Raw genomic sequence first — 19168 nt, forward strand, 5'->3', positions numbered from 1 at the left:
TCCCTACACAGACCAGCGTGTAACAGGCCGGTGTGGTGGGAGCCCCTTAGCTTGGGGATCAGCAAAGTGTTCACTCCCAGTCAAGGTCCCACAACATGCGCTCAGACCAAACACTCCAGCTCCGCCGTCCCTGCCTGGCATCAAGACAGGATTTACCAAACTGCCTCAGCCTCTGGTGAGTGTCCTGTGCCTCCCAGAGACAAGCTACTCCAGACACTGGATGGCCTCTTCAGAAGAGCTTCTGAGCAGAGAACCCTCCCTCACCAGGGCTCTCTGGTCTGCTGGACGCGGCGGGGCTGGGGTCAAGGACGACCCTGGAAACAGTGCTTGGCAGTGCTCAAAGGAAAAGCACTGTCCAAGGCTGGTAGATGTGTACATCGGGCAATGTGTCCACAAGGGGAGGAGGAAAACGACACAGGAAGGGAAAGAAACAAAAGCCACAGGAGAACAAGGGATCCAGGCAGGAATGGCCACCCCTCAACAGCCACAGAGACCCTCCCCAGAGCAGTCAACTAGCTTCTTTTCAGAACCAAACAGCGCTCAGGGACCTGTTTTCAGAGCCTTGGTTGTCAGGAGGAGTAGGTACTGGAGGGCTGCTGCCAGCGGGGCTGGAACAAGTCTTGGGTGGGACAGGACAGCATGGCCAGGGGACTAACCAGGCGCTAGTGTGGTTGCTGAGATGAGCAGACAGACAAGGAGCCAGCACTCGGATCACAGAGGCAGGGAGCCAGGAAAGTCAGTGGATGGGCAGGGCACCCCCAGTTCCCTGGGGATGACTGTGCAGCCCATCAAGCAAGTCCAGAGAGGCCCCCCCACCGTCCTCCTCCCTGCTGCCTGTCCCTGCGGGAAGCTGACAGGTTACCAGGGCAAAGACAGACTGCTGAAGTCAACTTTCACCCACTTCCTCTGCTGCCTGGGTGGGGGAAAAAGGCTATCCTCAAAGGTCTTGAAGAATTCCCAAGAATCTTTTCTTCCAGGATACCCTCGTAATGCCCCAAGCCACCAAGTCACGGAGGGCCCAGGGAAATCGTCTGTCCAACCTCCTCGTGTCACAGAGAGAGAAAGTGATGTCCAGAAAGGGAAACAACTTGCTCCAAACCTCAGAGTCAGGCCTCAAGCCCAAGCCTTCTGACTTGTCACCCCCCACCTCACACAGGGTGCCCACTAAGGCAGGAGGCAGGTGCAACACTCCAGCCTCACTGCCAAAGCCGCAAGCCACCGTGTCCCTAAGGAAAGGGTTCGTTGCCCAGGAGCCTGACCTGCCTGTATCTAACGGCCAGCTGGAGAACACCACTGACTGCCCAGCTCTCACGGCAGAGAGCATGAGCCCTCAGACCAGACAGCAGCCTTACCTCTCCTTTTGTGTGATCTTCAGTTTTTTTTCCAACCGTCTGTCTATTTCCTAGAGGAAAAAAATGTATATAAAAAGTGGAAAAAAATCTCTCTCAAATAAAAACTTACGTCTTTATTTTCAGAGCTAAGGGCAGTGTCCTTTCTGACCAGGGACATTACTGTGTCCTTTGAAGTAACGGATGCAGCCCTCCCTTTATGGGACTCCGGGATCTGGGGCCCTGACTCCCTGCACGTTCATCTCCCTCCATCCCTGTGGCTGTGGTGAGAGTTCTAGACCTCATCATTCAGCTGGGTTCTTTGCACGGCCTCCAACTAGTCTCCTGGTCACCAATCAGTCCTTCACAGAGCTAGTCGTAACAACTTTCCAAATGTAAGTCTGACTGTGTCACTTCCCCACTTAAAACACTTCAACTGCTTGCCGGATCCAGTCCAAGCTCCTAAGCATGCCTCGCCCACACATTCCCTTAGCTTCTGTTCCTGTGCTACACCACAGCAAAACCGAACTGTGGCAACCCCCAGAACCCAGAGTGCTGATCTGCCTGCTTGCAATCTCCGCCTCCTTGCAAACTCCCATTTATCCTGCAAAACCCAGCTTGAATGTCCACCTCTTCTTTCTGAAGTCTTCTTTGATCCCATATAGTTAATCACCTGCTCCTCAGACATAAGCTCTCCGTTTTACATTCCTTCATGATAATATGTGTCACATATTTTATGATCTATTTTTCTTACTCGTATGGACTTGAACTCTGTGAGTAGCACCTAGCAAAAGGCCTAGAACAAAACAGAAGCCTAACGTCTGTGGAACTGGATGGAAGTCAGAGTCCTCAGGCGCTCAGCACCAGGAACTCCTCCACAGCCTCGTGTACGAGGCTCCATGCACGGGACAGGGAAGCTGTGCACAGAGCACAGCCCAAACCTCCAGGCTCCTTGGCTGTCCCACTGCTTTTTCTTAAAAAACGTTCCACCAACCTGCAAGGGCAAGACCATCCAGCCACTGGATTATGCAAAATTATGTATTTCCCTGGAGAGTAGATATATAACAGTGGTTCTCAACCAGGGGTGACTCTGCCCACCAGTACGTGTGGCAACGTCTGGAGACATTTTTAGTTGTCATTACTGGAAGGGAGCTGCTACTGGCATCTAGTGGGTTGACCCCACGGATGCCACTAAAATCCTACAATGCACAGAATAGCCCCACAGCAAAGAATTATCTAGCCCCAAATGTCAACAGTGACAAGGCTGAGAAACCCTGACTTATAGGATGGATGGGATTTTCAGAGGAGTCTGTTACTTGCAGAATGTTAAGGATGACTACCTTAGTGAAAAGTTTTTGAAATTTGCTGAGCTCCATCTCAGAGCCCCGCGTATAGCTAGTTTTCACAAGTGCTCTGTACTTCCTGTGCAGTTCAAGCTGGTTGTAACCACACTATTCAACTCTTGTACATTCTTACTGATTTGTTTGATCTGCGGACTCTACAGAAAGAATCAAGACTTAATCCTTCTAGTACATTAAAGTTTGTCATTGTGAAGTAATCTTCTTTACCTTAAACTCTATCATTTCACATTAATAAAGCTATGCCAGTTTTTTTTTTTGGTTAGTATCCCCTGGAATATGTTTTCCTCTCTTACTTCTTGTCTCTCCATGTCCTTATTTTTGTTTCCTGTAAGCAAGAGGAAGCTAGCCTAACCATGTGAAGCTGAATTTAAATCGAGTCTGACACTGACACTCATTATGATTGATGCTGAGTTGTGTTTAAAATTTTTTGTTTTTATGAAAGACCCAAAGTATATTTAGGCAAGCACAACAAACTGTATTCTGAGGGCACCATCAACTCTCTGGAGGGGGTAGGAAGCCACAAGAACAAAAACCTCTCACTCAAGCATGGAACACAAGTTGGCACCCAATGGCTGTTTAATGACTGAATAGAAAGGGTGCATGGAGGGTAAGAGAATGACCTACATGTTTTCTGTGAACAGACAGACATGCACTCAAAGAGAATCTATGCCACAGCACAGTCAGTAATGTAATTCTTCTGAATTTTTGGATTAATAACAGTGTTACTGCCTGAGTAAATACTGTTGTTTCCCATTAGTCTAATGCCCACTACCTTTCATGGGCTTTTCACAAATAACGTGCAGCTTTAAAATTCCACACTCTCTCATTCTGCTCCAATCTGAAGAGGAGACTTCCTATTCAAGTTTCTCCATCATAAATGCAAAGGTTTCACATCTGTGGGATTTAGGTGTCTTCAAATGGTCAAAATCAAATGCCTCCACAGGCGGGCAAGTAACCAAACTCCATATGCAGGCCGCACAGTGAGGGGGTGAGGGGCTGTGAGGCACCAAAGAACACTTGTTCCCCCTACAGACAGGCAGCCAAGCCCTGGATGACAGGGCCAGGGCTGCTATTTTAGGAGATTTTTATGGGAAAGCTCTAAATTTTTAAACGTCATTATATGAACTCTGGCTTTCATATCTCCTTAAGGGCCAAATAAGACATAAGAGGCAAGTGGGCCTGACACGTTAGCTGATTTTTTAAAACACTGTGGAAAAATACACATTACAGTGGCTGAATTTGAGAGGTCGTATCCGGGTTTCCTCTCAGGAAGGCAAACTGCTTCCTTCTTTCTCTAGGGCCTTAGGGAAGATGGGGAATCTGCCCAAGCCCAGCAAATACAGCTCGGGTGGAAAGAAGCCTTTCAAGAGGGCATACGGACTATAATGCTTAATGGCTGTCAATACACTCCCAAATGCTCATTTTCTGGCACACCAACTCTGTTTGATAAAGTGTAGCTTGTATCCGTCTCTGTCAGATGAGGGCAAGCTGCTCAGGGAGGTTAAGGAACTTAACCAAGGTCACAAGGTGTACATCATGGAGGCAGCCCTAGAACTACGGCCTCTGGAGGCCCTGTCCCGTGCTGCCACACCCCTAAGAGTGCTCAAACCCTTGGAAATGATGCTAGAGTCATTAGATATTGACCCCCTCTTCCATATAGCCCCTGAATCCTACACTGCTCCCTGGCACTCCAATAACTAATACTCCCATCAATTTCCATCGCGTCGGACAGGATGGTTTATCAGAGTTGAAGAATTCTTCTATCAGATGAGAGGACAAGATATGAACCCGACAGCTCTGGTGGAAAGCGGATCCTGGCCATCTCCAGATGGCCAGCTGTACACCAGCATGCTCAGAGCCGTCCAAGCAGGAGAGGGGTGCTCTGCCAGCAGCTGGAGAGGGCACTGCATCTCACTCTGGACTCTGTCCAGGTATCATGAGTCAGTCCATTCTCTCCTTGGACAAGGCTTTGCAATCAATCTGCTCTCAGACTCATGCTCTGAAGAGCTAGACCAAGTGGAAACTTTCCTACAGGGTGCACTACAAGGAGAATGCTTGTCTCCTCCAGAGATGCAGTAGCCCAAAGGAATTAAACAGGCCTCAGAATGTGTGAGGAAGCATCTAGATGTGGGCCCCAACAAAGAATCTAGTTATCTAAGGGCACCTTCTCTTTTTAAAAGGATGCACAGAGGCCCGGCCTAAGGTCAAGGCTCCAGTGTTAGAGGACCAAGGACTTCTGTGTTAGTGAAAGAAACCCATAAGCTCATCACTTTATAATTCAGCTCTGAGTGAGGAAGCGTCACCGGGACACAAGGCAAGTTTTAGGGGATAAGCAATCAGAGGAGAGGTGTTAAGAAAGTTTGATTTCCTATGGCTTCTCCTTCCAGAAAAGCTCTCTGTTTGTCAAGTAGCATTGAAGAGACTCCAGAAGATGATGCTCTCTGCTAAGTGGGGTGGCCTCCTCTCTTTGGGTCAAAATTCTAAACAAAAGATCTCTTGTTACCGAGCACAGGTATCACTTCTCCTGTGGAGCTACCCCTCTACAAAAATGAGGTACATGCTTCTTGGTCTGAGAGAACAAGCGAAACCATAAAGAAAGCAAGCATGGGGGCAGGAGGTCATGAAGAGCCACAGTGGGGAGCAAGGTGGTTCTGGATGGGCTCGTCCTCATGGGAGGCAGAGGGGAGGCCACAGCCACAGCCACCGGGTGAGCGACACAAGACATCAACATCTGCAAACTCAGCTCACCCAGGGAAGCAGCACAGCTTCACTGGCTGCCGAGGACCTTAGTCTTGCAATGATTATGCTCACGTGAACCTCCAGCAGAGAGCTGGGAATGGAAGCGTGGGACGGGAGGAGATGCCTCAAAGAGCCTAAGCCGTGACCCAGCCACAACCTTCAAAAGGAGCAGAGGCAACAAAGAGGACCAGGATGTATGTGCAAGGGCAGGCAGACTACAGTGAGAGCCTCACTCCTGTAACACTGAGGTGCATGAGAAAGGAAAAAAGAAAAGTGAGAAGGTAAGAGGTGAGGAAAAAAAGGCAGAAGAGAGAAACAGATAGGTTATTCTGGGCCTTGGTGCAAAGTACAGCAAGTACAGCACCATTACAGCTTACTGTCCCAAAAAACAGACTTTATCAGCTCACCTAGGGATGGTGAAGCTGACTCATACTAGCCACACTCGCAGGAGACAGAGTGAACAAACCCCAATCCTGATCTGTTACACTAGAGGAGGTGGGAGGAGGTGTCCTGTCCTTTCCGGAGCCTGACCTCTGGCTACCAGGTCCCCAGGGCCCCCACCGCACCGTGTCCTGCTCCACCACAGCACCCCTCTCGCTGATAACCCAAATCCTCTGGTCACCAATGCAGCCAGCACAACTCCAAAGAATCCAAGTAATCTTGTATTGAATGGAGGTCTAAGAGGTCTTGGCTCTGAGTTAGGAAATAACATCTTTTTATCAGCAACAGTTACTATTTAAGTGACTTTTCCGGGGCAATTTGCCTCTCTTTGTCGGTTTCCATTTCAGAAGAGGATCTTTTCTGATTTTCCTCTCAGATTCAAGGAATAATGACTGGTCTTGGGCTCCCTGTGAACCACTATGCCCTACAGGCTCATCTGGTCTCGTCCAGCTATCCCAAATTGGGGAGCACATATCTACAAGCAGACCACTGGGGGGATCTGAAGAGACAGGAGTCCTGAAAGTACAAGTGTTTCTCTCAGAACCAGAGCCTGACAGGTCCTGATGAAAGGCAAAGAGAAGACGCTGTCAAGGAGTTGATGGTGAGACCACCTTCCAAGTACGTTCTGGCTCCCGAACTCCCACCACAGCAGGAAGTGCCCAAGCGGGGCCTAATCTCTTTAAGTTTTGGGCAGGACATCAGCGCCCATTCCCCTGGCTAAAAGACTGCCTGTGTCAGGGCCTCCTGGGGAGCAGGCTCCCCAGAAAGGTGGCTGTGTCTCCATACCACACACAAGGATGGAATTCTGGCTCCTTCCACGAGGGCCTCAACTTCATTCAGGAATAAAGCAAAAAGAATTCATGGGGAGAACCAGCAAAATCTGGTCTAAAACCGGATAAGAAGGTCTCTGTAACTTTTAAGGTGCACCACTGGTCATTTCAAGTCCAGATGTGCAATCCATAGAGACTTTTCCAAACAACTTTCATATCGACGTGTGTAACTCTGTGCTTCATCCCTGCCTTGTTTCTCTACATCAGTGGCAGGGCAGTGACACTGCCCTGCCCCAGTGGGGCCGGCTGTCTCCGATGCTACTGCTTATTCTACCTCCCCTGACTAACTCCAGGGAGGGAAGCACCCAAAGTCGTACCACCCCAGGTTTGATTTTACAGTGATGCTTCAGGATTACTGTCAAGTTCAGAAAATCAACTCAACTCCTGAGCAAACAGGATTGAGTAATTCAGAAAAAGCAAAAGGCAGAAATCAGAAGCTGAGAGACAAAGAAGACCTGTGGGGGCACAGCTAGGCCACCAGCTGCCTTTTTAATACAGACGCAGGTTAGTCTGTTTGAAGGTTCCATTTCCCGCAAAACATACCTCCTTCCTGTTACTCCCACAGCAAAGAAAACATATTCCCTTTAATTATGTGGGCCACTGTAGGGCACAGGATATAGTTCTAAAGCTCCCTCCCTAAGTAAGTCTACGCTTCGTTAATGTATCTCAAGGCCATTTTCCTTTTGCTTTACTGTGATAAAAAGAAGCTGGAGACAAGCATTTATGGAAAACCTACTATAAAGTAGATGTGCTAGAAGCTGGAAACCCAGAGATGAGTAAGGCAATCCCCGCTGATGAGGAGAGCCTAGCCAGGTGGGAGAAGACAGATAAACCACAGTTGCCATGTTGGTTGTATCAACAGTGTTTTGGAAAAAGAAACGAAGGGGGGACGAGCCTGCCATGAGAAGTCAGGGAAAGCTGCAGAAACTTAAAGGACTAGAGTTTCAAGGAGAAGAGAAGGGGCATAATAAAGTTGGGGAGAAAGAATGAAAACATGAATAGAGGGAAAGAAAAAAGGAACCCCAAATAAGATACTTCTTAAATGGAGATATTCAAATCTAGAAAGGTATTTGATAATGGACCCATCTCTCTTTTAACAAATCTAGGTTTGGAAAACCATCTGAGATTACTTTAGCTGTAGTCAGCAATGGTTCTTATTATTTGGGGACTTCCCTGGTGGCACAGTGGTTAAGAACCCACCTGCCAATGGAGGGTACATGGGTTCAAGCCCTGGTCCAGGAAGATCCCACATGCCATGGAGCAACTAAGTCCATGAGCCACAACTACTGAGCCTGTCCTGCAGAGCCTTCAAGACACAACTAATGAGCCCACGTGCCACAACTACTGAAGCCCGTGTGCCTAGAGCCTGTGCTCTGCAACAAGAAGCCCGTGCACCGCAACAAAGAGTAGCCCCTGCTCGCCACAACTAGAGAAAGCCCGCGTGCAGCAACGAAGACCCAAAGCAGCCAAAAAAACCCCCCAGAAAAACAAAAAAACAAAACATATTTGGTATCAACACTACTCAAAAAGCTACTGCATGGGCTTCCCTGGTGGCACAGTGGTTGAGAGTCTGCCTGCCGATGCAGGGGACACAGGTTCGTGCCCCGGTCCGGGAAGATCCCACATGCCGCGGAGCACCTGGCCCTGTGAGCCATGGCCGCTGAGCTTGTGCGTCCGGAGCCTGTGCTCCGCAACGGGAGAGGCCACAACAGTGAGAGGCCCGCATACCACATCTGTTACACTAGAGGAGGTGGGAGGAGGTGTCCTGTCCTTTCCGGAGCCTGACCTCTGGCTACCAGGTCCCCAGGGCCCCCACCGCACCGTGTCCTGCTCCACCACAGCACCCCTCTCGCTGATAACCCAAATCCTCTGGTCACCAATGCAGCCAGCACAACTCCAAAGAATCCAAGTAATCTTGTATTGAATGGAGGTCTAAGAGGTCTTGGCTCTGAGTTAGGAAATAACATCTTTTTATCAGCAACAGTTACTATTTAAGTGACTTTTCCGGGGCAATTTGCCTCTCTTTGTCGGTTTCCATTTCAGAAGAGGATCTTTTCTGATTTTCCTCTCAGATTCAAGGAATAATGACTGGTCTTGGGCTCCCTGTGAACCACTATGCCCTACAGGCTCATCTGGTCTCGTCCAGCTATCCCAAATTGGGGAGCACATATCTACAAGCAGACCACTGGGGGGATCTGAAGAGACAGGAGTCCTGAAAGTACAAGTGTTTCTCTCAGAACCAGAGCCTGACAGGTCCTGATGAAAGGCAAAGAGAAGACGCTGTCAAGGAGTTGATGGTGAGACCACCTTCCAAGTACGTTCTGGCTCCCGAACTCCCACCACAGCAGGAAGTGCCCAAGCGGGGCCTAATCTCTTTAAGTTTTGGGCAGGACATCAGCGCCCATTCCCCTGGCTAAAAGACTGCCTGTGTCAGGGCCTCCTGGGGAGCAGGCTCCCCAGAAAGGTGGCTGTGTCTCCATACCACACACAAGGATGGAATTCTGGCTCCTTCCACGAGGGCCTCAACTTCATTCAGGAATAAAGCAAAAAGAATTCATGGGGAGAACCAGCAAAATCTGGTCTAAAACCGGATAAGAAGGTCTCTGTAACTTTTAAGGTGCACCACTGGTCATTTCAAGTCCAGATGTGCAATCCATAGAGACTTTTCCAAACAACTTTCATATCGACGTGTGTAACTCTGTGCTTCATCCCTGCCTTGTTTCTCTACATCAGTGGCAGGGCAGTGACACTGCCCTGCCCCAGTGGGGCCGGCTGTCTCCGATGCTACTGCTTATTCTACCTCCCCTGACTAACTCCAGGGAGGGAAGCACCCAAAGTCGTACCACCCCAGGTTTGATTTTACAGTGATGCTTCAGGATTACTGTCAAGTTCAGAAAATCAACTCAACTCCTGAGCAAACAGGATTGAGTAATTCAGAAAAAGCAAAAGGCAGAAATCAGAAGCTGAGAGACAAAGAAGACCTGTGGGGGCACAGCTAGGCCACCAGCTGCCTTTTTAATACAGACGCAGGTTAGTCTGTTTGAAGGTTCCATTTCCCGCAAAACATACCTCCTTCCTGTTACTCCCACAGCAAAGAAAACATATTCCCTTTAATTATGTGGGCCACTGTAGGGCACAGGATATAGTTCTAAAGCTCCCTCCCTAAGTAAGTCTACGCTTCGTTAATGTATCTCAAGGCCATTTTCCTTTTGCTTTACTGTGATAAAAAGAAGCTGGAGACAAGCATTTATGGAAAACCTACTATAAAGTAGATGTGCTAGAAGCTGGAAACCCAGAGATGAGTAAGGCAATCCCCGCTGATGAGGAGAGCCTAGCCAGGTGGGAGAAGACAGATAAACCACAGTTGCCATGTTGGTTGTATCAACAGTGTTTTGGAAAAAGAAACGAAGGGGGGACGAGCCTGCCATGAGAAGTCAGGGAAAGCTGCAGAAACTTAAAGGACTAGAGTTTCAAGGAGAAGAGAAGGGGCATAATAAAGTTGGGGAGAAAGAATGAAAACATGAATAGAGGGAAAGAAAAAAGGAACCCCAAATAAGATACTTCTTAAATGGAGATATTCAAATCTAGAAAGGTATTTGATAATGGACCCATCTCTCTTTTAACAAATCTAGGTTTGGAAAACCATCTGAGATTACTTTAGCTGTAGTCAGCAATGGTTCTTATTATTTGGGGACTTCCCTGGTGGCACAGTGGTTAAGAACCCACCTGCCAATGGAGGGTACATGGGTTCAAGCCCTGGTCCAGGAAGATCCCACATGCCATGGAGCAACTAAGTCCATGAGCCACAACTACTGAGCCTGTCCTGCAGAGCCTTCAAGACACAACTAATGAGCCCACGTGCCACAACTACTGAAGCCCGTGTGCCTAGAGCCTGTGCTCTGCAACAAGAAGCCCGTGCACCGCAACAAAGAGTAGCCCCTGCTCGCCACAACTAGAGAAAGCCCGCGTGCAGCAACGAAGACCCAAAGCAGCCAAAAAAACCCCCCAGAAAAACAAAAAAACAAAACATATTTGGTATCAACACTACTCAAAAAGCTACTGCATGGGCTTCCCTGGTGGCACAGTGGTTGAGAGTCTGCCTGCCGATGCAGGGGACACAGGTTCGTGCCCCGGTCCGGGAAGATCCCACATGCCGCGGAGCACCTGGCCCTGTGAGCCATGGCCGCTGAGCTTGTGCGTCCGGAGCCTGTGCTCCGCAACGGGAGAGGCCACAACAGTGAGAGGCCCGCATACCACAAAAAAAAAAAAAAAAAAAAAAAAAAGCTACTGCATGAAATTAGTTGTAACTTCTAGGGCCGGCATGATATGAACTGGAAGAACTTAGGCACACCAGAAAACCACGAAAGGCTTTGGGGTGGTACACTGTAAAGACCAAACAATTCGTACTTGCTCATAAGGAACAACCACTTCCTGCTTTCTTTTCCAAGTTCCCTACAGCTCTCTGGACCTCTCTGTGCCTGCCCAGGAAGAGGGAATCCTTTGGGCACACTCTCTTCTGCACTAGATCCAGCTATACCACTCAGTGCAGTGGTGACCACCACGTGTGGCTGGTAAGCATGTGACATGTGGCCAGTCCAAACTGAGACGTGCTTTAAGTGCCAAATACACAGATTTCCCAGACTTAGTACAAAAAAAAGAGTGTAAAATAGCTCATTAATATATTTTCAATATTTATATGTTGACATGATACTACTTTGTATATATTGGATTAAATTAAAAATATTAAAATTAACCTCACTTGTTTCTTTATACTTTTCAAATGTGGCTTCTAGAAAATTTTACATTACCTATGTGGCTTGCATGATACTTCTGTTGGACAACACTGCTTTAGATCTAACCCTAGAATAAGATGTGCCTCTGTTGTACATTTCATCTGTCGGCAACTAGTGACTGAGTGCCTTAAGGACCCAAGAGGCATGGTGTGTATTGATGTGCAAGACCTACTTTGGTGGGTCCTATTTGTCATGTTGGCATAACAGCAACTAGCACTCATCCAGCACCCAATGTCTGGCTCAGGCCCTGCTCTGGGTAACATTCATCACCTCACTTCAATCCAGCTCTCTAAGCCCCACTGTCCCACTGAAACTGTTCTTGTCGAAGTTGCCAAAGACATGCCGTCATTGACCAAAATCACTGGTAAATTCCAAATCTTCACTTGGTCTTTGTTGCTGCACACAGGTTTTCTCTGGTTGCGGCGAGTGGGGGTTACTCTTCGTTGCAGTGTGAGGGCTTCTCATTTCGGTGGCTCTAGGCACATGGGCTTCAGTAGTTGCAGCCCGCAGACTCACTAGTTGTGGCCCACGGGCTCTAGAGCACAGGCTCAGTCGTTGTGGCACACGGGCTTAGGTGCTCCACGGCACGGGGGATCTTCCTGGACCAGGGCTTGAACCCGTTTCCCCTGCATTGGCAGGAGGATTCTTAACCAACTGTGCCACCAGGGAAGTCCATTAATTAATTGAAGTAAGCTTTTATATAGAGAATGCATAAAGCATTTTCTTTATTCAGTCTCCAGACACTACTCTCCTGGTAGTTCCCTTTCACATTCCATATTTGATTTCTTCTATAACAAGATAGGTTCCTTTTCCTCTCCTGATCCCTTGAGGTTGGAGAGTTTACCCCTTCTGTATCCAAGCTGGCTTATTAAGTGATCTCATCTAGTTCCACAGCTTTAAAACCATTGATACACAACTGCCAACTTGACATTCCCACTTGAATTTCAAAAGGTACCTCAACCTTTTGTGTCCAAAACCCAACTCTTGATTTTACCCAATCACCCAAACCTGCTCCTCCCACATTCCCTTTACCCACCCCATTTCAGCAATTCCAGTCTTCTAGGGATCAGGCCAAAGACTCTGCACTCATCTTGATGCCTCCTTCACACCCACATCAGCAAATCTTGTTGGTTCTATTTTCAAAATGTACCCTGAATTTTCTCAACACTTCTGCTTCTGTGACCACCCTGGTCTAAATTACCAACAGCACCTGAACAGTCAGTTGTAACAGTATCCTAATTAGTCTCTGTGCTTCCATTCTTGCCCCTGAAGTTTATTTTACACACAGCAGCCTAAACTACCTTTTTAAAAACCAAGTTAACTTCCGTTTAACACCCTCACATGGCTTCCTATTTCAAGGCGATCTCCACCATGGCCTCCTATTCTCTACTGGATCTGGCTCCCTGCTACCTCTGACCTCATCTCTTGCCACTTTCTCTTTCATCCATTCCTACTAGATAAAATAAGCACAATTCAGCCTTAGGGCCTTTGCACTTCCGTTCCCTCTGCCTGCAATGTACTTCTGCAGCTTCTACATGGCTTGTTCTCTCAGCCTATCTTTATTTGAGAGGCCTTCTCTGACTGTTTTTAAGAAAGGTACTCCTGGGGAATTCCCTGGTGGTCCAGTGGTTAGGACTCCACGCTTTCACTGCCGAGGGTCTGGTTTCAATCCCTGGTTTGGGAACTAAGATCCCACAAGCCACATAGCATAGCCAAATTTAAAAAAATAAAAAATAAAAAAATAAATAATAAAAAACAAAAAAGGTACTCCTGCCAGTCACTTTCTATGCTCCTTTGTTTTATTTTTCATTGTGTGTGTGTGTATAAAATATTATTTATTGTCTATCTTTCTGCACTAGAAATTAAGCTTTATGAGAGTAGAAACTTCATTCACTACAGTTGTCCAGAGTGCCTAAAACAGTACCCAACACATAAATCAAGGAACAATCCTATGAAACAAGATGTTAGCGATATATCCCCATTTTACAAATGATTTACAAACCAATTCAGAGGCGGTTATGTAACCTGACCATGGTTCCACAGCTACTATGGGGTGGAGCCAGAATATGAACTGAGTCTATCTGGATCCAAAGGCAGTGACACTCTCCATGTTCCAAATAAAATCTAAGGCTGCCTTAAGCACTTCACAGTAGTGGTGGTGGGAGCGCACTCTCCAAACACTTGCCACAGGTATGTGTAAGGAAGGCACCAGGTCCTTCCTTCACCACCCTAATCCTCACCACAACTCAAGCGATGTACAGCACCCCTGCTGCACGCTCAGAGGTTAACTGACTTGCCAAAGGCTACGCAACTAGTAAGTGATAGAACTGAACCCTAAACCTCAAGAGGAGCAAGCAAAAAGGTTCAGGAGTGTGGCTGGTGTGTGGCCGCAGGAACTAAGAAGTAGAATAAAGACTGACAGGGAGGGCTTCCCTGCTGGCGCAGTGATTGAGAGTCCGCCTGCCCATGCAGGTGACACAGGTTCATGCCCCAGGCTGGGAGGATCCCACATGCCGCGGAGCGGCTGGGCCCGTGAGCCATGGCCGCTGAGCCTGCGTGTCCGGAGCCTGTGCTCCGCAACGGGAGAGGCCACAACAGTGAGAGGCCCGCGTACAGAAGGAAAAAAAAAAAAAAAAAGACTGACAGGGATCACCAACCTGCCTGCCTGCGCACCCCAAGCCAGGTGAGTGCAAGCCCACAGTTCCTGAGGAAGGACTACAGCAGAGCTCAATTGCAAAGTCCAGATCTTAAATCCAAGAAGTGCCTCAAAGGAACAAATTTCCAGAACAGGCCTAGCAATTTAGATGTATCCCTCAGAAACTCTGTAACTTGCCATCTTGAGACGATGTATTATTCTGCTTCGAGTGCCTCTTCAGAGGGTCTCCATGGGGGAGGGAATCCACACAGTCCCTTACCTTAAAGGAGTGGAACAGGCAGGGGTGGGAGTAGTGGTGGTGAGCCCAACCCCTGGAATAAAACAGGAAGCAGAGTCTAATGGGGGTCCCCTTTCTCCATGTTTATTATTGCTTTCTCCTTTCCCTTTTCATACAACACTAAGCAATACAACTCTTAGAGTAAACAACATACAAATTAGTCCTCTGGGGCACCAAGAAAGAGACCCCTCAGCCAGTCCTGCCGCACCCTAATGGGACAGAGGCCAGACTGTCAATGGCTGGAGAGCAGCCCTCACACTCAGAGCAACAACACGCTCTGCTCCAGCATTGTCTTTGAATGATGCTTTATTTACTCAATGCTTTATTTACCTCTCATCACCAGGCAAGGCAGATTTTATTAATCTAACTTTACAAATGAGGAAAACAAAGCTGAAAGGTAGTGATGAAATAAAAATTATTTTAAGACAAAACAGGAAACATTTAAACACAAAAGATTCCTCTGCCCGTTTGGGCCCCCTCCCTCCCCCTCTAGTGTGCATTGTGCACCTGTATTATGCATTAACCACGCCTTCCCAATGGCAGAAATACCTGCTCAACGGTAAAGATCCACTTTTCTTCTGGTGTCGGCTACGCACCTCCTTAGTAGATAACATTCCTTTCTCAATCCTGTAAGGAGTCAGAATGACCTACCTACCACTTGCCTTGTCATGCAGACATCTTTGGTGAACTTTATGTACAATGCCAATACATCAGTTTCCTTAAACACAGTGACTGGTGCAGAACAGACTGGTCGGACAACCTGGGGAGATACTGGGCTGCACCTAATGCACGTTCTCAGCTTAAATACTTACTTATGACCTTATTAATGTTACTAGCTCTATTACTTGTATCCTACCTGTTTTACAAGATTATAATTTTTTGCACTACCAAATGTATGACGGAGCCTCCAATAAAATTAATGATGACTGGGTCACTTGAAACAACTGACCAGATATACAGTTCTGTAAGATCAATGACTGTAATAGTCTAACCCTACATACAGGAAGAAGCAACAAGAGGGAACCATTTCCTGGACCATAACAGACTAGTAAGTCAGGTGGTCCAGAAGCTTTTGGTTACTGTTAACAGGGCCTAGTCGAATAACAGCACATTAAGTGGCCTATCAACAAAATCCTCACCTGACCTGGGAATGAGCATTCCTACTGCCATGGGGCAAATTGGTCAGGAAATGTCTCCCAAACCTTGGCTGAAATTAAGACCGAAAGGGAAGGGACTGTACAATAAAGAATGTTGCCCACCATCCAGTTCTACAAGAATCAGGCCATTAGCCACTGCAGTCACTGACCTAACAATACACCTGAAAAGAATTCAGGGTGATCAGGATGAGGCATTTTGTGCTCTGGGAAAACTGGCAGAAATGGCCCTCGGATATTTTCAGGAGAAAATTTTATGGACCCAGTTTCTCACATCTTCCCATACTTAGAAAGCACTGAAACCATTAACTGAGATTACCTGTTCCTCGTAAATAGCAGTAACATTCTACCAAGATGTGTGCTTGAAGTACACGCACCCCTTCGCCAAAATCACACTACTGGCCTCTCCCTGTACCTCTTCGGAACTGTTCTCAGAGCTCTGAGAGACTGTCTCCGGGTTATAATCCTCAGGTTGGCTAGAATAAAATTTTCCATTTCTTTCTTAGACTGACTATTGATTAATTTTTTCATTGACGGTAGGTAGTGACTTGCCCCAAAATCAGACATGGCACTTGAACCCTTAGCCTAGACTTCTGACTTCTGCCACAGATGGTGGAAGTGCATCATTGACTGGCAGAGGCAACCTATTCTTTCCTGCTACCTTTTAGAATGAAGACAGCAAGTCTCCTCTCCCAAAGGAAACATTAGGCGTACAGACTGGGAGATGGAGCAAAGTCACTATTACTACCCCCCAAGACCAGGTTTTATTCAAACACCCAAGGGCGCCTTCACCAAAGGCTAGTTAGAATCACGCACTCAGGAGGGGCAGCAAACAATGCCTCCAGGGCCAAGTCAATCAATAAAGCAGGCAGGACAAAACACAACAGGTAACACAATACGTAATAGGTAGGTAACATGCAGTGGGGACTATGGAAGAGAGGAGACTGAGAGGAATCAAGACGCAGGTAAAGACATTCAGATTCAACATTTAAAAAAACAACGTGTACCCCAAAAAAGTCTATAGGTCGAATACCCGAGGGCTGGCAGTGTGAAGCACAGATAAAGGGATCCTAAGATAGCAGAGATGTTCAATCTTCTCAAGAGATCTGAGTAAAAATTATTTACATTCTCTCTCGCTCTGCTTGGCTAGATGTTAAAAAGTTATTTCCCATTTATAATCAATATTTCAGGGAATTCCCTGGCAGTCCAGTGGTTAGGATACCGCACTTTCACTGCCAAGGGCCCGGGTTCAGCACGTGGTTCAGGAACTAAGATCCTGCAAGCTGCGTAGTGCGGCCAGAAAAAACAAAAAAAGATTAAAGGAAAGATTTCAACCAGCATATCACCTGCAGTCACTGTTCTTAGTATTAACAGCTAACAGCAGCATTGTCCTTCTGGCTCTTGAGCACCGAGTTCAAGTTTCTCAGATACACAAAATTGATTAGCTGGTCATCCAGAAGCAGGAGGTCAACCCCAGGCAAAACAAATACAATACTTCAAAGGAACTAGCAACTAAGCACCCGAAAGCACTTAACTAGTTAATATCTGCCAAGAAGCAAAGGTAAACAAACTGTCCAAAAAGATCCCTAAGTGTAGTCTCAGGATGCCAAAAGCCTTGGCTGAGACCGACCATGTGATTTCCTCTCCTGGACACTAGGAATAATAGTACCTACACTTCACTAGGTCACTGAAACAGAATGGGATAATGAACGTAAAAAGGCACTCCACCTGCCCAGTAACGAGCTCTCAAGATGCTGTCTAAGAAGCCCTTTTAGAAAGACCAGTGGGATTTGGGAGTTCACAGGTTTATAGGCAGTGTTCATTCATTCACCACCGAGATATGCAACTAGGTAGCAGAAACACAACTGACAGCTGAAGGGTCGCAAATGCTTTTATAAGCCAAGAAGGCCAGAGCATGAGGGCTGGTAATTTGGCTCTCAACGTCTATAAAGATTAACGACAGTCCTGACCTTTCCAGACTCGAGTCATAACTGTCCTGTACAATCTCATCTAAGGATCACACCCCTGAAGAATGCAACTTTTTTTAAAAATCTTTTTTTGGCCACGCCACACGGCATGCAGGATAATAGTTCCTCAACCAGAGATCAAACCCACATCCTCTGTGTTGGAAGCATGGAGTCAACCACTGGACTGCCAGGGAAGTCCCAAAGAATGCAATTTTAACTGTACATATTTATTATTCCTTTTAGAAAGGAATGACTATTTCCTGTGTTCATTTTATAAGGAAAAGAGCTTGGGGTGTGAGGAGTGGATAACTTACTGTGAGGGACATTTTAAAATCTCTTACCCTCAGGGATAAGACTCTTTATGTACACACAGACCACTGTTAGGATTTGTTGCTAATTTCTGTGGTGGCTGGTTTTAACCTTTATCTTGTATAGAGCTGAGCTGGATGTTAAGGAGAAGGATGCTTGGCGGAGGCTAGCATAGTTTTAAAAACCCTTGGGAAGAGAAATCTCTATAGCTACCACTTAAAAAAAAACATTTCATTCTGTATTTTGGCCACAGATAAAAGTAGCTAAACTCAATCTTCTCCTAGGAAACCAACAAGTCAGTAGTTGTCCTGACAGGAAAAAATTTCTATTTCCATGGAAAGTGTGCAGGAAAGAACCGACTCCACCTTGTGAAGGCTAGCTAACTGATACAGCCAGAAACTGACATTAACTGTGGGAGGCCCACTACAGTGTAAAGGGAGAAACTGGAAAGAAAGGGCTGGCCCCAAGAATACTTTTGAGTCACCAGATCCAGACAACAGTGCCTTTTCTCTTGAAGGATTTTACCAAAAGCTTTCGAAAGACACACAATTCTGTCCTGTTGTAGAAGGAAAAGCAACTTTCCGAATTCCAACCCACAGCACCATGGCAGTTCTCTTGTACACCCAGAGCATGCTGGGAACAAGACCCCTGTGCAGCCTCAAAGAAAAGAGCTGAGCAGTTACGAGTGAAAAGCTTTCTCCAGAGTCCCAGGAACAGACTGCTCAGCACAATCATGTCTAAACTAACTGCTTTATAGAAAGTCCTTTCTGAAGACATCAGTGCCTAGAACTCAATTTTCCCAAAAGGACCAGAAACAGCTTAGAAATGGTTCCTTTGGGCATAGTACACCTAGATTTGTGCTGGTAGCACAAATCTTAAATATCTTCTTTACTGTAAGGACAGACATAAGGAAATCAGCACCAGGTAGCCCCAAAATAGCTAGTATTTGCCCACTATCCACAGCCACTGTACACCTTCTGTGATGACAGCAATTACAGGTAGCACTGAAGACCCCAAAGTGAGGTGGCAGCCACACTTCAGGGAGAATGGCCTCTTCTCTAAAGAAAGATAAGCAAATCAAAGCTCTTATCTCTTAAATTAAAAACTATGTGGGGCTTCCCTGGTGGCGCAGTGCTTGAGAGTCCGCCTGCCGATGCGGGAGGCGCGGGTTCGTGCCCCGTTTCGGGAGGATCCCACATGCCGCGGAGCGGCTGGGCCCGTGAGCCGTGGCCGCTGGGCCTGCGCGTCCGGAGCCTGTGCTCCGCAAATGGGAGAGGCCACAGCAGTGAGAGGCCCGCATAACGCAAGAAAAA

General features: G+C 47.1%; 1 protein-coding gene across 1 annotated transcript in view; it reads right to left on the bottom strand.

The window, feature by feature from the left end:
- Positions 1-19168, bottom strand: part of SZRD1 (SUZ RNA binding domain containing 1) — a 26513-nt gene that overhangs the window by 2452 nt on the left and 4893 nt on the right. Inside the window, exon 2 of the mRNA XM_007459323.1 lies at positions 1353-1402. Coding sequence (XP_007459385.1) covers positions 1353-1402 — 50 coding nt within the window. The remainder of the gene's footprint in view (positions 1-1352; positions 1403-19168) is intronic.

Source organism: Lipotes vexillifer, unplaced genomic scaffold, assembly GCF_000442215.2.
Source record: "Lipotes vexillifer unplaced genomic scaffold, Lipotes_vexillifer_v1.1 scaffold496, whole genome shotgun sequence".
Classification (NCBI taxonomy): domain Eukaryota; kingdom Metazoa; phylum Chordata; class Mammalia; order Artiodactyla; family Lipotidae; genus Lipotes; species Lipotes vexillifer.